Genomic DNA, 18,667 nt, shown 5'->3' on the forward strand with positions numbered 1-18,667 from the left:
CTGGGTTGATGGGCAATCCCTTCAATAGCAATAGTTGCCTTTCACATCACAGAAATGTCCATTTGAAACAAAAAAACGCCTGTACTTAGAGACCTTGCCTTTACATGCCCCACCGAAGCCAAAGCAGACAGGAATCTTCCTAGGATGCCAGGACTGGGGAAGACGTGCCTTGCAGCATACTTGCTCTATGCTTGCGGGATGGGCATGTATGTACACATGAGTAAGGCAGAGCAAAGGACAAGGAAGTAGCAAAGCCCCAAAGCTCTCTGAGAAGGATGTGTTGGGAATGCTGGTACTCAGGTGCTACTTCTCTGAACACAGAGCGAGAGCTCAATAGAGCATTGTCTTCTGGGTAATTACATTGAGGCAGCCTGCCAGGGTTTTGAAACTTTCATTTGAGCAAGGCGAGGGGGGGGGGGGGCACACAGACTTTGGACTTTTTGATAGGTTGTAAAAGTCCTGGGATTCTATGGAAACATCCGACTAGAGACCACTACTTGCCCCATGTTAGCTGGAAATCTAAGCAGCAGGAGAGACTCCACAAGCCCTTATGGAGTTTGCCCCCCGCCCAATGGCGGAGGCGGCAGTGGGGCATTTGGCCTCAGGTGTTGAAACACCTTGGGCTGCCCCTGTTTGGAGGTACTCAGAAGGAGTGGCTGTGGAGTGTCCTCAAAGATCAGAGTGACTGCTGAGGGGAGTCTTCCCACCCGTTCCCCAAGCCTGGGAAAAGGGCTGCTCCTGCAGTCATGCTGAGCTTTGGGGACACTCCAAAGTCATTGATTCTGAGCACCTCTGAAGCACAGCATGGGACCAGAGGCAACCCCTTGCCCATCTCTCACTTTACACTCCCCACAAATGCATTTGCTAAGTTAACAAAATACATCCTTGTCACTGGTGGACACCAGTCATGTTTATGGATTCCTGCAACAAGGATACAGTACTTGACTTTGCTCTTCCCTTTTGGTGATAGCACTCACACTACACATTTGAAACTCTTCTCCTTGTATGTTTATAAGCCTATTGGCAAGAAAGCATGCAAAGGCACTCATGCTGGCATCCAACACACACCAGTTTGAGATATACTAGTCTTTCACAAAGTTATAGCTTCTGGATGGACAGGACCTTTTTCAGAATTAAATGATACAGACAACAGTGTTGCCCATTACAACCCTCTCTTAGTTCCTTTTTTCTTGCTGCCCCTATTTCAGGTCAGGAGGTACAACAGCAAAGTAGGTCAGTTATTTAATACCCTAATCTCTCAAATCAGAGCTTGCACGATTTTGCTGTGTTGAATTATTGGGCCACTATGTTTAAAAACAAAAGAGGGAAAGAAACAAAGTAAGAGAAAGAAAGAAAGAAAGAAAGAAAGAAAGAGGGAGAGACTTTAAAAAACAACAGAGGCCTTTTGATCAGAGTAGCGTAGTACAGCTTGCTGTAACTCAAGCTGGCCATTCTTATGTAGCAGGAATTAAGGACTCCCCCTGCCAGGCAGAGCCCTATTAAAAGACAATGGCTGTTTGAAAAGGATAAGCAAGCTGATATGGATATAATAGGCCACATATAGCGCGTCCTTTCTACTCTGAAATAAAGCATTTTAGAGTTATGAGTTGGGAAATCCAGTATGCTGGGAGATAGACCTATCCTATAAAAGGCTAAGTCGCCATGGAGAAATGCTTGGAGGTAGCTCGGGGGGAAGGAAACAGTTCACAGCAACACATCAACAGTTAAGAATTAGTGCTTTCAAGTGCTATGTGCGGCTCAATATAGTCCACATCACCACAGTGCTGTGTAACTGACAGAGACATCCAGCCTTCCACATTCTTATCAGAGCCGAAAACCTACTGTGAGGAACAGTGGAAGATTACTTGATCATCTAATGATCATTGATAGTTCTGGGAAAGCAGAGCCAAAATTAAATTACATTACATTCCCAAGAGTATCAGCTTCCTCTGGGTTTTTTTTTAAGTGCCACTACAGCCCAAGTCACAGAGACATTTAACCCTCCCCTCTATGCTTCACTGGCTATAGGACAGAGTGAAAATACCCTATTATATGTTGCGTAGGAAGGTTGAAGTATCCACAGCTTCATGCCTCTGTTTCCCTCATCTATAAAACGAAGTCAAAACCTTACCTTGTAGCCTTGGATGGAATATATTCCTTGTTTGCGGAATATATTCCTTGCCTGAAATTCCCTCAAGGGCCAGGATAGTAACTTTCATGGGGGAAAAGACGATTAACAAGGACATTGTAAAACATCTCTTGTTTCTTTCAAGAAAGTGACCCAGAGAAAAAGTAGTCATACTGTTCTACAGGTGCAAAACCAGCCACATGATAGGTTGCAATCAGTTATGATCCACCACCGCCATTTTGTAATGCAACACAGCTGGACTGATCTCCCCAAGGGCAGATTTTGCTGTAACATTTTTCTTTCACTGGCAAATACACATTTAAAAAACGTTTATGCTGAAATGCAAAATCCATATGGGAGAAAGATCTACGAGCAAGAGCAAACAAGAGTTCTCATGTTTACGGACTCTATCTGCAAAACCCATGTGGATTCTGCATTCCGATGTGACGGTTTTCACATTTATTTTTTTCACAAAGAAAAAAACGATTTTGGAATCATCCTTCAGTTTCCTACAGGGTATGTTTTGCAATGGAAGGGTAGCCAGTATTTGATGGAAATTCCCATCTTCAGCGGAAGACATTCCAGGAAATTTCTTTAATGAAAACAAAACAAGAAACAACAAGCTGAATCGGTGTTCTATTCTGACCTTTATTCTATATGTGCCCCTTAAAAAAAAAAAAAAAGCTAAACACTAGCTAGAAAGCAGGTAAAGCAAGGCATTTAGGAATAATCAGAGCTCAAAGAAAAGAAATATATAGAACTGAATACTTCATATTTGAGCTCTTAATGTTTTCTGAATATTCTTCTGGTTTCTGGGGCAGAACTTCCAAATGAATCTGAACAGGGAGAGATAACCAAGAACAGGAAAGATTTCCTTTGGCTGCAAACAGTGAGAGTCTATATAGACCAGGGCTTCCCAACTTTTTTTGACCAGGAAATCAAAGGAAATGCCATGGGCATCCAAAAACAACAATTTCACAGGGGAAAACCCCAATAAGGCTCAGAATTCCCACCCACCAAAAAAGACAGGCCAAACAAATGAAACTCAGACCAAAAAAATAATTAGGCAGACTTCCCCCCTCCAAAAAACAACCCCTCATTCAAAAAACATTGAGGAGCCAGGAAGCTTTGGAAAACACCAAAGTTGGTGTCTAGGTCACCATACAATACATGGAGCTATTCACACATTAAATAACAATAAACCCATCATGTACCATCATGTATACCTTAGCATGGTTCTTCAGGCAACCCCAGCTCTCTGAAAAGCATACATCAGAAAAATCTGCTTCTCCCCCACCCCACCCCATGCAAGGGCATCGTCTGAGCAGACTCTGGAACCAATACAAATGCTTCTACAATTTATTTCTTTTTTATACAAACTGTGCCTCCCAATATGCACATGACCTGATGTGTGAAGAGGCCTTCCTTGTTACATTAGTGTGTTGGCTGCAATGTGTAGGTATATCGCGTGAATGGTCCCCACGTTTCTTTCCAGGGCTGGAAAGTGGTTAGTTTAACTTCCAGTTTGCTAGTAAAACTGAAGTACTGTGTTGTGAAATAATGCATGTCTAAAAAATGTGTCGCCAACATGAAAAGTTTGGAAAGCTCTGGCCTAAACTGTGAAACTCTCAGTCATGGGAGATCCATCAGGCCCTCTTTGATGGGTTTCCAATACCACTTCATGACTGTACTGGCCTGTCAGACATTTGAAATCACTGTGCCTACTCTCTCACACACCTTGACATTGTTTTGAATGGGCTGTCCTTCATTCAGTTAATGGCTGTTTTTTAAACTTGTTGGTTTTTTCATTGTTGCTATTAGTTACCTTGGGTGTTTCAATCTGAAAGGCACTACAGTGGTATCTCGGGTTAAGAACTTAATTCGTTCCGGAGGTCCGTTCTTAACCTGAAATTGTTCTTAACCTGAGGTACCACTTTAGCTAATGGGGCCTCCTGCTGCTGCCACACGATTTCTGTTCTCATCCTGAAGCAAAGTTCTTAACCCGAGGTACTATTTCTGGGTTAGCAGAGTCTGTAACCTGTAGTGTCTGTCACCTGAAGCATCTGTAACCCGTACAGTGGTACCTCAGGTTACAGACGCTTCAGGGTTAAGTGACTTAACCTTCCAAACAAATTGTTCAAGGCTTTTGAATTCCAAAAGATTAAATTTGACTGTCCACTAAGTAAGCCATGATCTTCTATATACGATCTTTCATGCAACAGAAAAGGTCAGTTGCTATTGCTGAAGGGTTTTCTTTAAAACATTCCATTTGAAGTTGTCCTAGAGTTTTGCACAGCGGCAGGGGAGTCCCACTATTCAATGCAATTCTGATTGACATGTTGTTGTTTAGTCGTTTAGTCATGTCCGACTCTTCGTGACCCCATGGACCAGAGTATGCCAGGCACTCCTGTCTTCCACTGCCTCCCGCAGTTTGGTCAAACTCATGTTAGTGGCTTCGAGAACACTGACCAACCATCAAAACAAAATAAAAAAATTCCTTCCAGTAGCACCTTAAAGACCAACTAAGTTAGTTCTTGGTATGAGCTTTCGTGTGCATGCACACTTCTTCAGATACGAACACGGCTACCTATCTGTAACTGACCAACCATCTCATCCTCTGTCGTCCCCTTCTCCTTGTGCCCTCCATCTTTCTCAACATCAGGGTCTTTTCCAGGGAGTCTTCTCTTCTCATGAGGTAGCCAAAGTATTGGAGCCTCAGCTTCACAATCTGTCCTTCCAGTGAGCACTCAGGGCTGATTTCCTTCAGAATGGAGAGGTTTGATCTTCTTGCAGTCCATGGGACTCTCAAGAGTCTCCTCCAGCACCATAATTCAAAAGCATCAATTCTTCGGCGATCAGCCTTCTTTATGGTCCAGCTCTCACTCCCATACATCACTACTGCGAAAACCATAGCTTTAACATATACAGATCTTTGTCGGCAAGGTGATGTCTCTGCTTTTTAAGATGCTGTCTAGGTTTGTCATTGCTTTTCTCCCAAGAAGCAAGCGTCTTTTAATTTTGTGACTGCTGTCACCATCTGCAGTGATCATGGAACCCAAGAAAGTAAAATCTCTCACTGCCTCCATTTCTTCCCCTTCTATTTGCCAGGAGGTGATGGGACCAGTGGCCATGATCTTAGTTTTTTTGATGTTAAGCTTCAGACCATATTCTGCACTCTCCTCTTTCACCTTCATTAAAAGGTTCTTTAATTCCTCCTCACTTTCTGCCATCAAGGTTGTGTCATCTGCATTTCTGAGGTTGTTGATATTTCTTCTGGCAATCCTAATTCCAGTTTGGAATTCATCCAGTCCAGCCTTTCGCATGATGAATTCTGCATATAAGTTAAATAAGCAGAGAGACAATATACAGCCCTGTCGTACTCCTTTCCCAATTTTGAACCAATCAGTTGTTCCATATCCAGTTCTAACTGTAGCTTCTTTCCCCACATAAAGATTTCTCAGGAGACAGATGAGGTGATCAGGCACTCCCATTTCTTTAAGAACTTGCCATAGTTTACTGTGATCGACACAGACAAATGCTTTTGATCGACATACACAAGCACTAAATTTCTTGCAGCTCTCCTTCTGGCGAAAGATGGGGTGTGGAAGGGGAAATGATGTTTGTGTTACTTTTAATTATTATATTTAACTAGTTGTCAAGCTAGCTGAAGAAGGGGATTTGGTACCAAAATGATTGTATCTGATAAATAAAACAGAGGTACGGGGGTGGGGGTGGGAAATCATTTATTATCTGCATCCAACTTACGGTATAGCAAGGAAAGGAAAGGCTATTGGCTGGCTACTAGTAAAATTAAATACCAGTGTAGAGAAAAAGGGCAAATTAATTCATCATGTGTCGAGTCTCCATTGTCTACTAACTGTGGAACAGAATTAATGGCAGCAAGACAATCTAACAGTGCTTGGGACCAAAGAACAGCAGAGCCCCATGTGCACAACCCCCCACCCCCAAATATATTATTGCTTGCATTTTGAATACCCCCAGCCATAACTCTGCAACAACGTATGAATAATACAAAATTTAAATACATATATGCACTTGCATTGCATTGCAAATATAATATTTTTCTTTTGGCTCAAACTCTTAACAGCTCACACATCCTAGATGCCATTAAAAGAATTGCAAACATTTATGCATAAAACATCATGTTTTGGGGAAGTTCGACGAAGAGCTCCTGCTGAGATGGAAATCAGTCTTGCCCTTCATCTCTAAAATGAGAACAGTGACTTCTCTCACAGGGCTGTTGCAAGGATGAACAAAATAAGGACTTTAAAAGCCTCTTGCATATTAAAGAAGCAACATTCAGAAAAATAACAATCCCCAAACTGATGGAATTTTGCTTCCGCTATGATTGTGATTTACCATCATGATTAACCTACATATGCTGGTTTACTTTTCTTGCTTGAATCACTTTACTTGTTTCAAGAGAGATACTTTGGGAAGGAGGGAGGGTCAGTCCTAAGGAATGCTAGGCTGGCAAGGCTCTTGGACAAATATAAGATAATATTAAATCCACTTCTGCCATTCTAGTATGCCATAGTGGTATAAGTGTGAAAGATCCCAGTTCAAATCCACCTTAGGCCCCAACTCAGCAGGGGCAAACTATTATTTTCTTAGCTTCAGTGTTCCCATCTGCAAAATGGGAATAACACTGGCCTACCTTATGAAAGCACTGAACTTCACTGAAATGTTAGATGTGAAATGCTTTGAACCATTAAATATGTTGTATAAATGCTGTTTTATTCTTAAAATAAAGGCAGAAAGAGAGAGATATCACTGTCTAGGTCATCTGAAGCATTAAGAGCACTTTAAGTGAAAAGTCTCTGCCTCTTTAGGGATTTTCAGTATCTGTGAAACATTTTTAAGGAATGATGTAAAATCCCAGTGAGACACCTGCTTCATTTTCAGACAAATTTAGCTACAAAACATTTTTACACAGTTCGATGTTTAGGTCTTTGGTGGGAGAGGATATCAAGAGGCGCTCCAGAAATGCTGCAGATTTGCTGGTGTATATTCACATAAGTGTTGTTGTTTTTCTTGTTTTGAGGGAATATGCTCAGGTCTCTAAACTTAATAACAATGGGATTAAATCCACACTATCAACACAGCTAAAACCTCTGGGTCACTCCGTTGCACATTCCAAGAAGGAATGTCAAATTCTCCCCCCCTCCCCCCAAAAAAAACCCTATTCCAGTATCTAAGCAGCATTTTGGATGTGGGAAGAGAGGTATTCAATGACAAATGACTTTATTCCAATGTAAACAAGCTCTGGATTCTAGGAAGGTTGGGAAATAAATCCCAAGCACTCCCTCTACAAGGCAGCCACTCAAGCTGGAATCTGAGCACTACTGATCAGACTGGTTTAAAATATTGTGGTCCTCTCCATTAAGCTAAAATATCCAGAGTCATTATTCACTCAACAGTGATTTTATATAGCTCTCCACAGAGTTCACCAACACTTCCACACCCAAGTAGTTAACAATAACATCAGGCAAGAGGCATCCTAAAACTGAGAATAAAAATAGCTTCATGTCAGACTTCCTATGGTTCATGTTATTCCTCACAGAGGAGTGGTGATCTGAATATTTCATTCGCCATCTTCAGGTATCCTTGTTAGGCAGCGGATGGGGGTTGTGAGGATGAGTGGGCTAACTCTGCCCCACCATTGCTCACCTCCATGAGCTGGAGAATGAACTTCTGAAGTGGGGCCACTCTTGTACTCATGCAAACGCTCCATGCATTTCAGAAAAATGATTTCCCATAGTGTCTCGTTGCTGAGATATCATAGCTCAAGAAGTCAGATTATAGGAGGCTGTCCACTTCAGACATCTGCCTTTCAGCTTAAAGAGGATGACAAGAATGGTGGCTGAGGGACTGAAGCTAGTGCACTTGCCCTTATGTCCCCCTTGCATGCTAACACCCAACAGGAACACCTGAAGGAGATTATTGTCAAATTACTTACCCAGAACTCTTCCTTAGGGCATACATTATGCAAGCAAGAAAAACAGCCGTTCCATTTCTTGCAAAATGGAAGGGTTGTGCCAATAGATGTCACTTTCTTGCTCTATACAGAGCTGGGCAGATGACAAGCAGAAACTGAACAGCCCCACCATACCATGTAGAAGATATGCAACTATTCATCCTGATGCATTTTACTGTTTATTCTGAAGGCACAGAACACCAGCTTTGGCTCACTGAGCACAAGTAAGTGGCTCCCAAGAGCAGGCTGGTCAGAAGATGTCAACATGCCAGCCTTTTCCCTACGTTTAGATTAAATCTTTGTCACATTTTATCAGCAGAAAGGAAAGCCCAATTAGTGGAAGGAAGAGAATATGCTTACAGCTCCACAGTTCTGGCTACCAATTACAGGAAAGCACAACTAGCCAATAGAAATGAAGACTCGGTGGATACTATTCCAGCAAACCTCACATATGTAGAAACCCACTCAGATACTATGCTTCAGTATTTTATTCTGAAAGTAATGAACAAATCTACCAAAAGTAAATCAAAATGCTATGCAGCTAGCTGAGAGTCTGCAAATATGGCAGCCTTTGAGCTTCTGCCAACCTGTTACCATCTTCTGACTGTGTGCCCCACCCATCTTATTTTTGCCAAGCAAAAACCTAAAACCAGTATAACTTCATCAATTCACTTAGAGTCTACAACAAGCTCTATGCATCCAGCTTTATGATGTTACAATAGATCTTTGGCAGCTGTGAACCAGCAAGAGTAGCTGAAATAGCAATGCCATCTGGCTGCTATTGGCTCAGTAGCAGTGACGGCAGGCAAATGCTTGATCAACATTTCTCTCTCCTTTCTTGGTCATACATAAGCGCCTCCTCACTCCACTTCTCATCTACTGTGATTTTGCAGCCCAAAATGCCAGGAAGGGCCTTGCAAATCAGGGTTTGCAATGGCCATGCATTATTCTGAACCCATGAGCAAGCGAAAGAGAGGAAAAGAGGAATGAGCTTGCACACAATCCAGTGGCCAGCTGCCTTAACCCTGGTGACTTCAACCAAATATCTGAACTAGATCCCAGGATTGGAGCCAGAGTGTAGGTTGCACACAGCACAAGAACTGATTCACCTATAAATAGAAAACTTCTGTTACCAGATTGGGAAGCCTACAGAGTCCAGCTGGCTCTTGCTTCTCTAAATCCAGGTAGTGGCTGCTGCCTGCTAAGCCAGTCAGGCACTTGTCAAATTCTGATGGGTTCTGAGAGGGTTCCCTAATATTAGAGAATTGATGTGACATTGCAGAATCAACTTTTTAGTGCATAGTATACATATTATACTGAAATAGGAGTTTATTACTACAATGTCCTTCCTTCCTTCCTTCCTTCCTTCCTTCCTTCCTTCCAAGTGCATGCATTTGGTAGCAGACACAGGAAGAGCTAAGAATATGGTTCTTGTGAGCACAAGCAATTGAATAGTGACGTGGTGAAATACACTCAAGATGAAAGATACTAAACAAACACACCATATCCCTAAACTCTGAGCCAAAACTTCCACATCCTGCTTGAGGGCCGGATCCGGCCCAATCACCTTCTAAATCCAGCCTGCGGGGGGGGCACTAGGGGGCGCATTGGAAGATGGCCGACAATACCATCTCTCCGACCCACATGGGGTAATTAAGAGGCTGTTATGGGAGTAGGCAGCCTCCCTTGTTGCCCAAGGAAATGGGGAACACTGCCCTTGCCTGCTGTGCCCATAAATCACCCCCTAATTTGAAAGAAGGGGGTGAGGGCCCTAGGCAGAATGCCCCCGTGTGGACCTCGGCTCTCCTGGACGCTGTCTCTGATCGCGCACTAGTTGCAGCAATTTGGAATAATTAATTACAAAAGAAGCAAATGCACATATTTCAAATGAAGAAGGGGAGTGAAGTCTGCTAATTTAAGTGACCTCTGCGAAAGAAGACGACGGGCTGGAGAAACAGGAATATTTTATGATGAAGATACACCAAAGGTGGGGTATGTTGACAACGGGGCTGAATGGGGGGGGGGAACCTTTTTTACTTTCCTTCTATGTGATTTACAAGAACCCCTCCTCATTAGAACCGTCGGTTGAACTGACCCAAGCAGGATGATTAAGGTCTGTGTGGAGATAAACTTTAACCAAAAGTATGCTTTATGGAGACCAAGAAGCAATAAGAGCTTTTGGGAATGGCGCAGCAATTAATTCGGAGTCGCCATCTTGCCAAAGGATTTATACCCGGGAGGAAGAACGGATTTGTTTTCAGACTGCATTCCTAGTGAATCTCCTCAGAGGTTTTGAGAAAGGAGGCAGATTGGTGAAGACTAATGACGCTAAGACTGTTTTGATGTATGGAAGTGATGTTATATGGAAAACGTCTGGATATGGCTACCGGATAAAAAAAATAATATCCACGCAGGATTACAAACTGTTCTAAGCAGCTTGCAGAGACTATCAGAGGTCACAAAGAGAAAGGAAAAATATATGAAAATAACAACAAGAGATGTGGAAAAATAATAAGAAAGAACTGGATAGTACTGTGAACATCATAAGGTTAGATTTGTGGACATTAAAACAGCAGTAAGAAGCAAGAAGTTGATTGGATCCCTTCGGAACTTGAAATATGGGTACCCCCAACAAAAATTTAAAATTCGGCTGTGTAATTTGGAATTTATGTAATTTGATTTGATTTGATGTGATTGGTCGGTTAATAAAAAAATACTCTTAAAAAAAAATATTAAAAATCCAGCCTGGATGTGGGAATTCCCTGGTCTGGGAATCAGTGTGTTTTTACATGAGTAGAATGTGTGCTTTTATTTAAAATGCATCTCTGGGTTATTTGTGGGGCATAGGAATTCATTCATTATTATTTTTCAAAATATAGTCCGGCCCCCCACAAGGTCTGAGGGACAGTGGACCGGCCCCCTACTGAAAAAGTTTGCTGACCCCTGTTCTTGAGTGAACAGGAGGATCTGCTGCAAGATCCACCTTTAGTTGCAACCCTATGCACAATATCTTGGGTGTATGTCCCGGTATCACGGCTTTCTTTCTGTATAACACTGGGATATACAGTAGAGGCATACCAAGCCCTTTGTGAGCTAGCTTTTCCTTTTCAGCACTTATGGGAGCAGGGTATCTTAGCTAAAACAGAAGACCTGCCAGGAATCAGAAACAGAAAATCCCAGTGGAAGCTTTGAGCCGAAAGGATCACTTCACAGCCAGGTTGGTGACAGCAGAAGTTTCACACATGCCACACAGCTTGCTGCAGCCAGCCAGTATTGCTGAGATAACATTGTCATCTCTTCACTGGAGCAGGGCAATGCTACGGCCTTGGGGAAGAGTACGGTGGGGAGTGAATAAAATCCTAAAAGAAAGGAAAGAAAGAAAGAAAGAAAGAAAGAAAGAAAGAAAGAAAGAAAGAAAGAAGGAAGGAAGGAAGGAAGGAAGGAAGGCATGTGCCCTGGGACTACAGAATGCTAATATCAAGGTGAAAACACTCAAGAAGCACACCATATCCTGAAACCCTGCACCAAAACATCCACATCCTGCTGAATAGGCTTGATGATGACGAAAAACAGACTCTCAGGCCCTGGGGCTTTTCTCCCATCTTGCTGTCTGGTGGCTCAATCAAAGGCCGGAACATTCTGCTGTCACTACAATTATTATTTTTACTTCAAAATGACCCCCGGTTCCTGTACCCCAACCAATGTTTCTACAAAATAATCTAGAAGAAATTAAGAAATCCCACAATCATCTCTCAGCTGACACAAAAATCTCTCAGCTGACAAACGTGAAAACTCTTGATGTTCCTTTTGAAGAGGTAGATACCTCAGGACAGGCAGTGTATTTCATTGTGCTCTCAGCAAGGATGTTACATTTATTAGAAAAATCAAGGAATACAAATGTACAAAAGGAATTATTTTCCTTCAAAAGATGCAGAAACTGGGCTCACAAAATAAATTATTTCAGTTTGGGCCTTACAGCAATAACCGTAAGGATGTAGACCCCAGTTTGGGTCTTTAGTGTTTACAACTGACACCCTATTTTTACTGAGTTTGCTGTGAAACATCACTGGTCCCGCGTGCCATTGTCTGCTGCTGAGCTAGTGGCTGCAGTACTACTTTTTCACCATCTGCAATGATGGCAGAAGAGACCTCCCTCTTCTGGCTACTGTCACAAAGGTACAGAGAATAAAACAAGAGGGTCTAACTCAGTGGTGGCCAAACTTGGCCCTCCAGCTGTTTTGGGACTACAATTCCTGTCATCCCTGACCACTGGTCCTGTTAGCTAGGGATGATGGGAGTTGTAGTCCAAAAACAGCTGGAGTGCCAAGTTTGGCCACTGCCCAGTTTAAAAGGAGCACCCTGGTCCCTTAAATGGAACACCGACGAGTCTGCCATGTGCTCTGACCCTCCTAGAAAGATTATAGCAGCCTACCAAAGAAATCATTGCCAACCCCCAGAGCTTAAGATAACCACTGACAAAGTAAAACTTAAGAGATGGGGGGAAAACATTTTTCAAGCTATGCCTCAGCTGCTTCCCACTCCAGGTCTTGCCCCTCTTGGGATAACAATATGTCTAGCTATAACTGTCAAAAAGAAAAACAGAATAGCAGCACCTGAAAATGTCTTCCTCTCCTGCATAAGCTTTTCAGAGACTCTAGGGAGAATTCAGCTTGAGCAGAAAACCCTTCTGGAATTTCATATCCTTCCTTTAGGAGTGTTAGAGAAATGCGACCCCACTTTCAGAAAGTCTTGATCTATCTGAGCACACCGGCAATCATTTACTCGTATTCTAGGGCGATGTTACATTCACAGAAACAATCACATGTTTGTTTCACCAGAGTACCACAGCCAAGAGAGGATGTGGAGGCTCAACAGATCAAGAACTGGAGAGTCAGGTAAACGTCTTGATGAGGTGGGAGTGGGACAATACTGCTGATAAATATTTTAAAATGTTTTTAAAAGCAGAATGAGGAACCTTTCATCATTACTTTGCGGTCTTCATACTCTGAAATTTTAAGTACATACAATCTATTTCATGGACAGGGGTGGCGGTGGCAATAGCTAAGCGAAAGAGCATGTGCTTAGCATACAAAAATTGTCCTTTCAATCCCCAGCATCTCCAGGTAGGGCAGGGGGTGTCCCCCTTCAAAAACTGGGCGATGTTACATTCACAGAAACAATCACATGTTTGTTTCACCAGAGTACCACAGCCAAGAGAGGATGTGGAGGCTCAACAGATCAAGAACTGGAGAGTCAGGTAAACGTCTTGATGAGGTGGGAGTGGGACAATACTGCTGATAAATATTTTAAAATGTTTTTAAAAGCAGAATGAGGAACCTTTCATCATTACTTTGCGGTCTTCATACTCTGAAATTTTAAGTACATACAATCTATTTCATGGACAGGGGTGGCGGTGGCAATAGCTAAGCGAAAGAGCATGTGCTTAGCATACAAAAATTGTCCTTTCAATCCCCAGCATCTCCAGGTAGGGCAGGGGGTGTCCCCCTTCAAAAACTGGGCTAAATGGACTCATGGTGCAACTTAGGAAGGCAGCTTCCTTCATTCCCATGCAATTTATGCTTATTCTAATGCTTGCACTGAAGAGGTGCTCAAATGATTATCTCATCTGGGTCTTCAACGGCCAGTCATGACCCTGGAGTCAGATTCCCCATCTTCAGGGAATGAGGTCAACAACTCTGAATTAAAAGGGGAATTACACACAAGATGAGCCTGTGATGCCAGTATCACTGTGACCTGAGGATGTCGAATTGACAACTTCTGATTCAAGAGTACTCCAGTGCAGAATCCCCAGATTCCACCCTGGTGCTGGACCCCTTTAACAGACGAGGCACCTTTCAGTGAAGGTAGATTTTGTAATTGGGATATAGCTGCTGCTCATATATAGGGCTCAGCCTAAGTCCGACTTGCTGAAGCAGCATCAAAGGTCTGTGCTCTTTTATTATCCAGCCTGGACCCTGCACAAGATGAGCTCGTCTCTCTGCAGAGCAGAACAGGGCCTCCTTGATTCCAGCAGGGAGGGAATATGCATTTGACAGAGGCTCAAACCACATTTTGAGTGCTAATATTGTTGTGGTTCTTGTGGTTATTTTAGTTGGGATCTTTGGCGATTATCTTTGTGTTACATGAGGAAATGATATTTTTGTTCATTAGTTATGAATCATGGAGGAATACGTTTAGTGTGTTATGACTGATTTTAAATGTATTTCTATGAACTGCATGAATTTATTTCAGGTATATGATTCTTATTGCTACAACTTGCTTTCAGGTCCTGATAGGAAGCAATGGATAAGTCAAATAAATACTGACTTCCCCCTTTCTTTCTTATTTTTTTCATTTTTAACACAAAGCAGACTCTTAAGTTGGAGCTGGAGAAGGGCAAATGGGAAGAGGTTGATTAAGCCTGTCTTCTTTAGTCCTTTTTCTGCTCAAAATACACCTTCTTCAGTCTGTTTCTCCACCAATTTAGCAAAACATACCAAGGACCTTGAAGGTTCCCCAAACTTTTCCAACTATGGGTAAAACAGTCACTGAGAAAAGGAAGTTTTTAGCTGAGAAACCAAACGGAGAGGGAAGCGTTAAGTTGCTTCTTCCTGTCCATCCATTTTTCCATCAGATGCTGATTTTTTTTTAAAGCGGGGGACAGTATCAGGGAGCTGTACAGAGCATATGTTCGCACCTTCCATACACAAGTTGCTGGATGATTCTCTTCTTTATGTCTTTGCTTACAGAAGAATTCTGCTGGGAAGCAGTGAGGAATGTTAAGAATCCCAACAATGTCCACTACACAGACAGCCACCTGTGCCACACACAGCATGGCATTTCCCCACTTGGCTGGGGGTTTTTCTTCTTCACAAGCTGTGACCTCCCTTATCCCTATTGACCTAAAGACAAACACTTCATTCCTGCAATTCCCCATTATTCCAGCTTGTAGGCTTGAGCAGTCACAGCCTCATTTTTAGGACGCTAAATTCTTTAATGCATTCATGGTGCCCTTCACATTGTCTGTCTTATCTAAACGAAGGGCTAAAAGAAGCAAGACAAAATTCCTATTCCTCTCTCCAAATCCAAATTCTACTTTATTCGGTCTGCTTGCTCTCTTTTAAAATGAAAATTGCATTTCTTCATATTCTGACAAGAGAATAAAGGCTGAATGTGTGTGCACCAGGGGTAAAGCACAGCCTAAAATGCCCACAAAAGAATCTGTTTAAACCAACCCCCCTCCCCCCGCTATATCTGAAAGTGAGGGAATGAAATAAAGGGATGATTCTCGAAAATAAGAGAAGTGCTCGTCAGTCGAGATAATCAGAGGAACAAGGCACTATGGAGAACACCAAGCCTTCTTGTGAAAGAGCCTCATGGTGAGAAGAGCACTTTATACGTAAGATTTTCTGCACTATTTGGGCTGTCGAGAAGAGTAAGAAGAGAAGCACCAATTCCCTGCCTAAAAACCTGTTGCTTTAGGACAAGGATGGGGAACCTGTGACCTTACAGATGTTGTTGGACTTCCAACTCCCATCAGCTCCAACCAGCATGGCTAATGGCCAAGGATGATGGGAATGTAGTCCAGCGACATCTGTAGGGCCAGAGGTTCCCCACCCATGCTTTAAGATTTTTGTCCAAACCTGTTATACATTAAAATAATGCATGAAGACATATGAAAGGTAAGGAATAGTAAAGCTATTATTGTTACAGCACTATGTAACTGATTTCAGTTATTTCAAATACAGCCTTGTTGTCAGGCACAATTTAACATGCGGCTGGATCAAACATGCCAAATCCCATCCACACTAGTCATCCTTGAGAGCAGAATTTCATTTAGATTTGTTGGTGCGTGTTCCCCATAAATTAAGTTTGGGTTCAAGAATCTCCATCCCTACAGGAAGAAAAATTAATTACAAAGATAAACATAACTATAGGTGTGATAGGCATGTTTGTATCAGCCACTTTGTTATACAAATAACCATCAATCTCCAGGCCAGGAGACTTGTTCACAACAATGGTAAAAGATTCAGGTAGGTAGCCGTGTTTGTCTGATGCAGTCGAAATAAAATAAATAAATAAATAAAAAATTGTCTAGTAGCACCTTGTAGACCAATTAAGTTTGTTCTGGTATAGGTTTTCGTGTGCTACTGGACAATTTTTTATTTTTTATTTCAACAATGGTAAAGTCAGGTAATTTCAAAGGACAAGCTAATCCTGTCATAGTTTCGTGCTGCAGAAAATAAAACAATGTAGCAGCATTTTGAGGTGTCCAAGACTTTGGATGAACGAAGAGCTTGGATGTGGTATATGGACAGATAGAGAACCATGACAAGCGGTTCAGCTTTCCAGTCATTCATAGCAAAACAAAGACTTGAGCCACATATTTTCCCCACACCCTCATACAAACATATAAGCCCATGTAAGAAAAACCACTGTGTGTTAACCAGCTCTCAAAACACTTATCTGTGCTGCTGTCCAGTCTTCCTAAATTTCCTGCCCTGAACCTCCTGCCTCTTTACTCACACTGGTATAGTTTCCTGCACGCCTCTTCTGTAGCTTTTCAGTGCCTGGCCTGGCCTTTTCCCACTCTAATTACTCAACCGAACTTTCAGTCCAGTCCCTACTCTCCATTAGACATCAGACTAGATCCTGAATAAAGGCAAAGAACAGAACTAAGAGACTGGTAGTCTACTGTAAACTACTCAAAAGGAAATCCTATTGATTGCAGCCTAAATGTCATGTGTCATTTGTGTACTCCAATGCTACGCTTTGCTAGTTAAGTACAAACCAATTTGGGTCAAATTTGGCATGCAATTTATACACTTCCTCACACACACAAGCCTCACTGGGTCAAATTCAATTTTGTCAACAATAAAGTCAGCTTCTTTGAAACCCACAGGACCTACCAGGTGTGAACTTGCAATAGGACTGGACAGTTGTCACAGCAAAGGAAGCAATAGTTGGTTGTATATATAGTAAGTTATATTTCTAAGGCTAAGCATAGAGTTGAGCTGGACTTGGTGGTTCATTTAAGTGCAGACATGTTATATGTATGGGCTAATATGGTATTTGCTGTCACAGTCCCATTCTGTGTTTGTCCTTCCTGTTGCTCTGATCCACTTTCAGACTAAGTTTGCTGTACTAGGTAGTGATGTACTTACTATTCAGTGAAGAATCTGGCAATACCATATTGACTAATATCGTCTCTGCTTTCCAACAGCTGGCTCACTGCATCTTCCATATATGTGAGGACGTGTTGTTGAGCTGAAAAAGAGGGAACATAAGGAAACTGAAACGTATGACTAGCCTTGGATATAACCCTATGGCTTAAAATAGTGGTTGGCAAACAAGTCTTCAGGACAGTACAACCCACAGCAAACTTCTCCTTCTAAGAGATCCCAAAGGGATGTTTTCTCAGGGACAGTTGGGTACCCATCAAAGTAGCATTTATAAAAGTTGACACATTAGAGTCCAAATGGCTCACTAAGCAGAACTGTACATTTTCAAGACTGCTGGTATAAGGGTTGTTAGAGCTTGACAAAGGACACTATTCATTTGCTGTAGAGTTTTTGGACAAGGACAACTTGGTGAAATGCTTTAGCAACTTTACTGCTTTCACAAAAGGCCACACAAGTGGAAGGATATTGGCATGGATGTGCCCTTCTTTCAGCCACTTTGATGCCAACAACAAACAGAGGGTTTTTCCTGAACTGCTTTAGTGTTGTTCTAGCAGTACATCTGCAGTAATGTTCCTCACCCCATGTAAGAAAAGGGGTGGAGTTATTCCTCCAGCCTAAGAATAACCTTGCTTTAAACTGTGAAGCACAAGAGATAGAGACCAGGGTCTAGTCTGAAGGCATGTGAGACAGTTATTCTCCTGGGATTAAATTGGTCTGGGTCTGGTCAACAGGCGAGGGAGGTCTCCTGAGAACCATATGCATGCCACCTTCCAATTATGTGATTAAAAAAGTGTAATATAAATGTATATAAGAATAATTGTAAAAGCTCAAGCAAGGGAAAGGGTGAGCACACTAACACAAAAAAAGAGGGGGAAGCATTTTTCAAATGGTGGAATAAATAGATTCGACTTCCAGCGAACATTGTGCTGATGTAACTGCTGCATGCAATAAGTACCTCAAACACAGAGCTGCCACATTCTGCGACATCCAGCCAGTTATGCCTGTTGGGCTCCATAATCATGCATTACAAGCAATTCTAGTTAGTGGTGTGTGGATTGCTAAAGAGCACAAGAGTGCTTATTGAAACAATGAAATTTAGTTGGTCCAGCCATGCTCACAGTCCTCTCAGTAGAAGCCCAGTTAGAAAAGGAAGTGCATAAATCTGGACTGATGTATCCTTCTAATTAAAAAGAAATGCAAAAGACACAGTAATGTTCCAGAATCAACTAATAAGGAATGCAGACAAAGCAATCCTATTGAAGTTATCAGAAGGTCCATTCCTAACGCACACAGGTCCATCCTTAAACTATAGCTCAACAGTTCCAGTACAAAATTGTCAACTGAAACTGGACGGTATGG

The 18,667-nt window shown here is 42.2% G+C and overlaps 1 protein-coding gene across 4 annotated transcripts in view; it reads right to left on the reverse strand.

Moving 5' to 3' along the window:
• The window catches only part of CSTPP1 (centriolar satellite-associated tubulin polyglutamylase complex regulator 1), a 114,540-nt gene that overhangs the window by 71,941 nt on the left and 23,932 nt on the right, over positions 1 to 18,667 (reverse strand). For all 4 annotated transcript variants that reach the window (XM_079952424.1, XM_079952426.1, XM_079952425.1 and 1 more), the window contains one exon: positions 17,291 to 17,393. In XM_079952424.1, the coding sequence (XP_079808550.1) occupies positions 17,291 to 17,393 (103 nt within the window). The remainder of the gene's footprint in view (positions 1 to 17,290; positions 17,394 to 18,667) is intronic.

Source organism: Podarcis cretensis (assembly GCF_951804945.1).
Source record: "Podarcis cretensis genome assembly, chromosome: 1".
Taxonomy (NCBI): domain Eukaryota; kingdom Metazoa; phylum Chordata; class Lepidosauria; order Squamata; family Lacertidae; genus Podarcis; species Podarcis cretensis.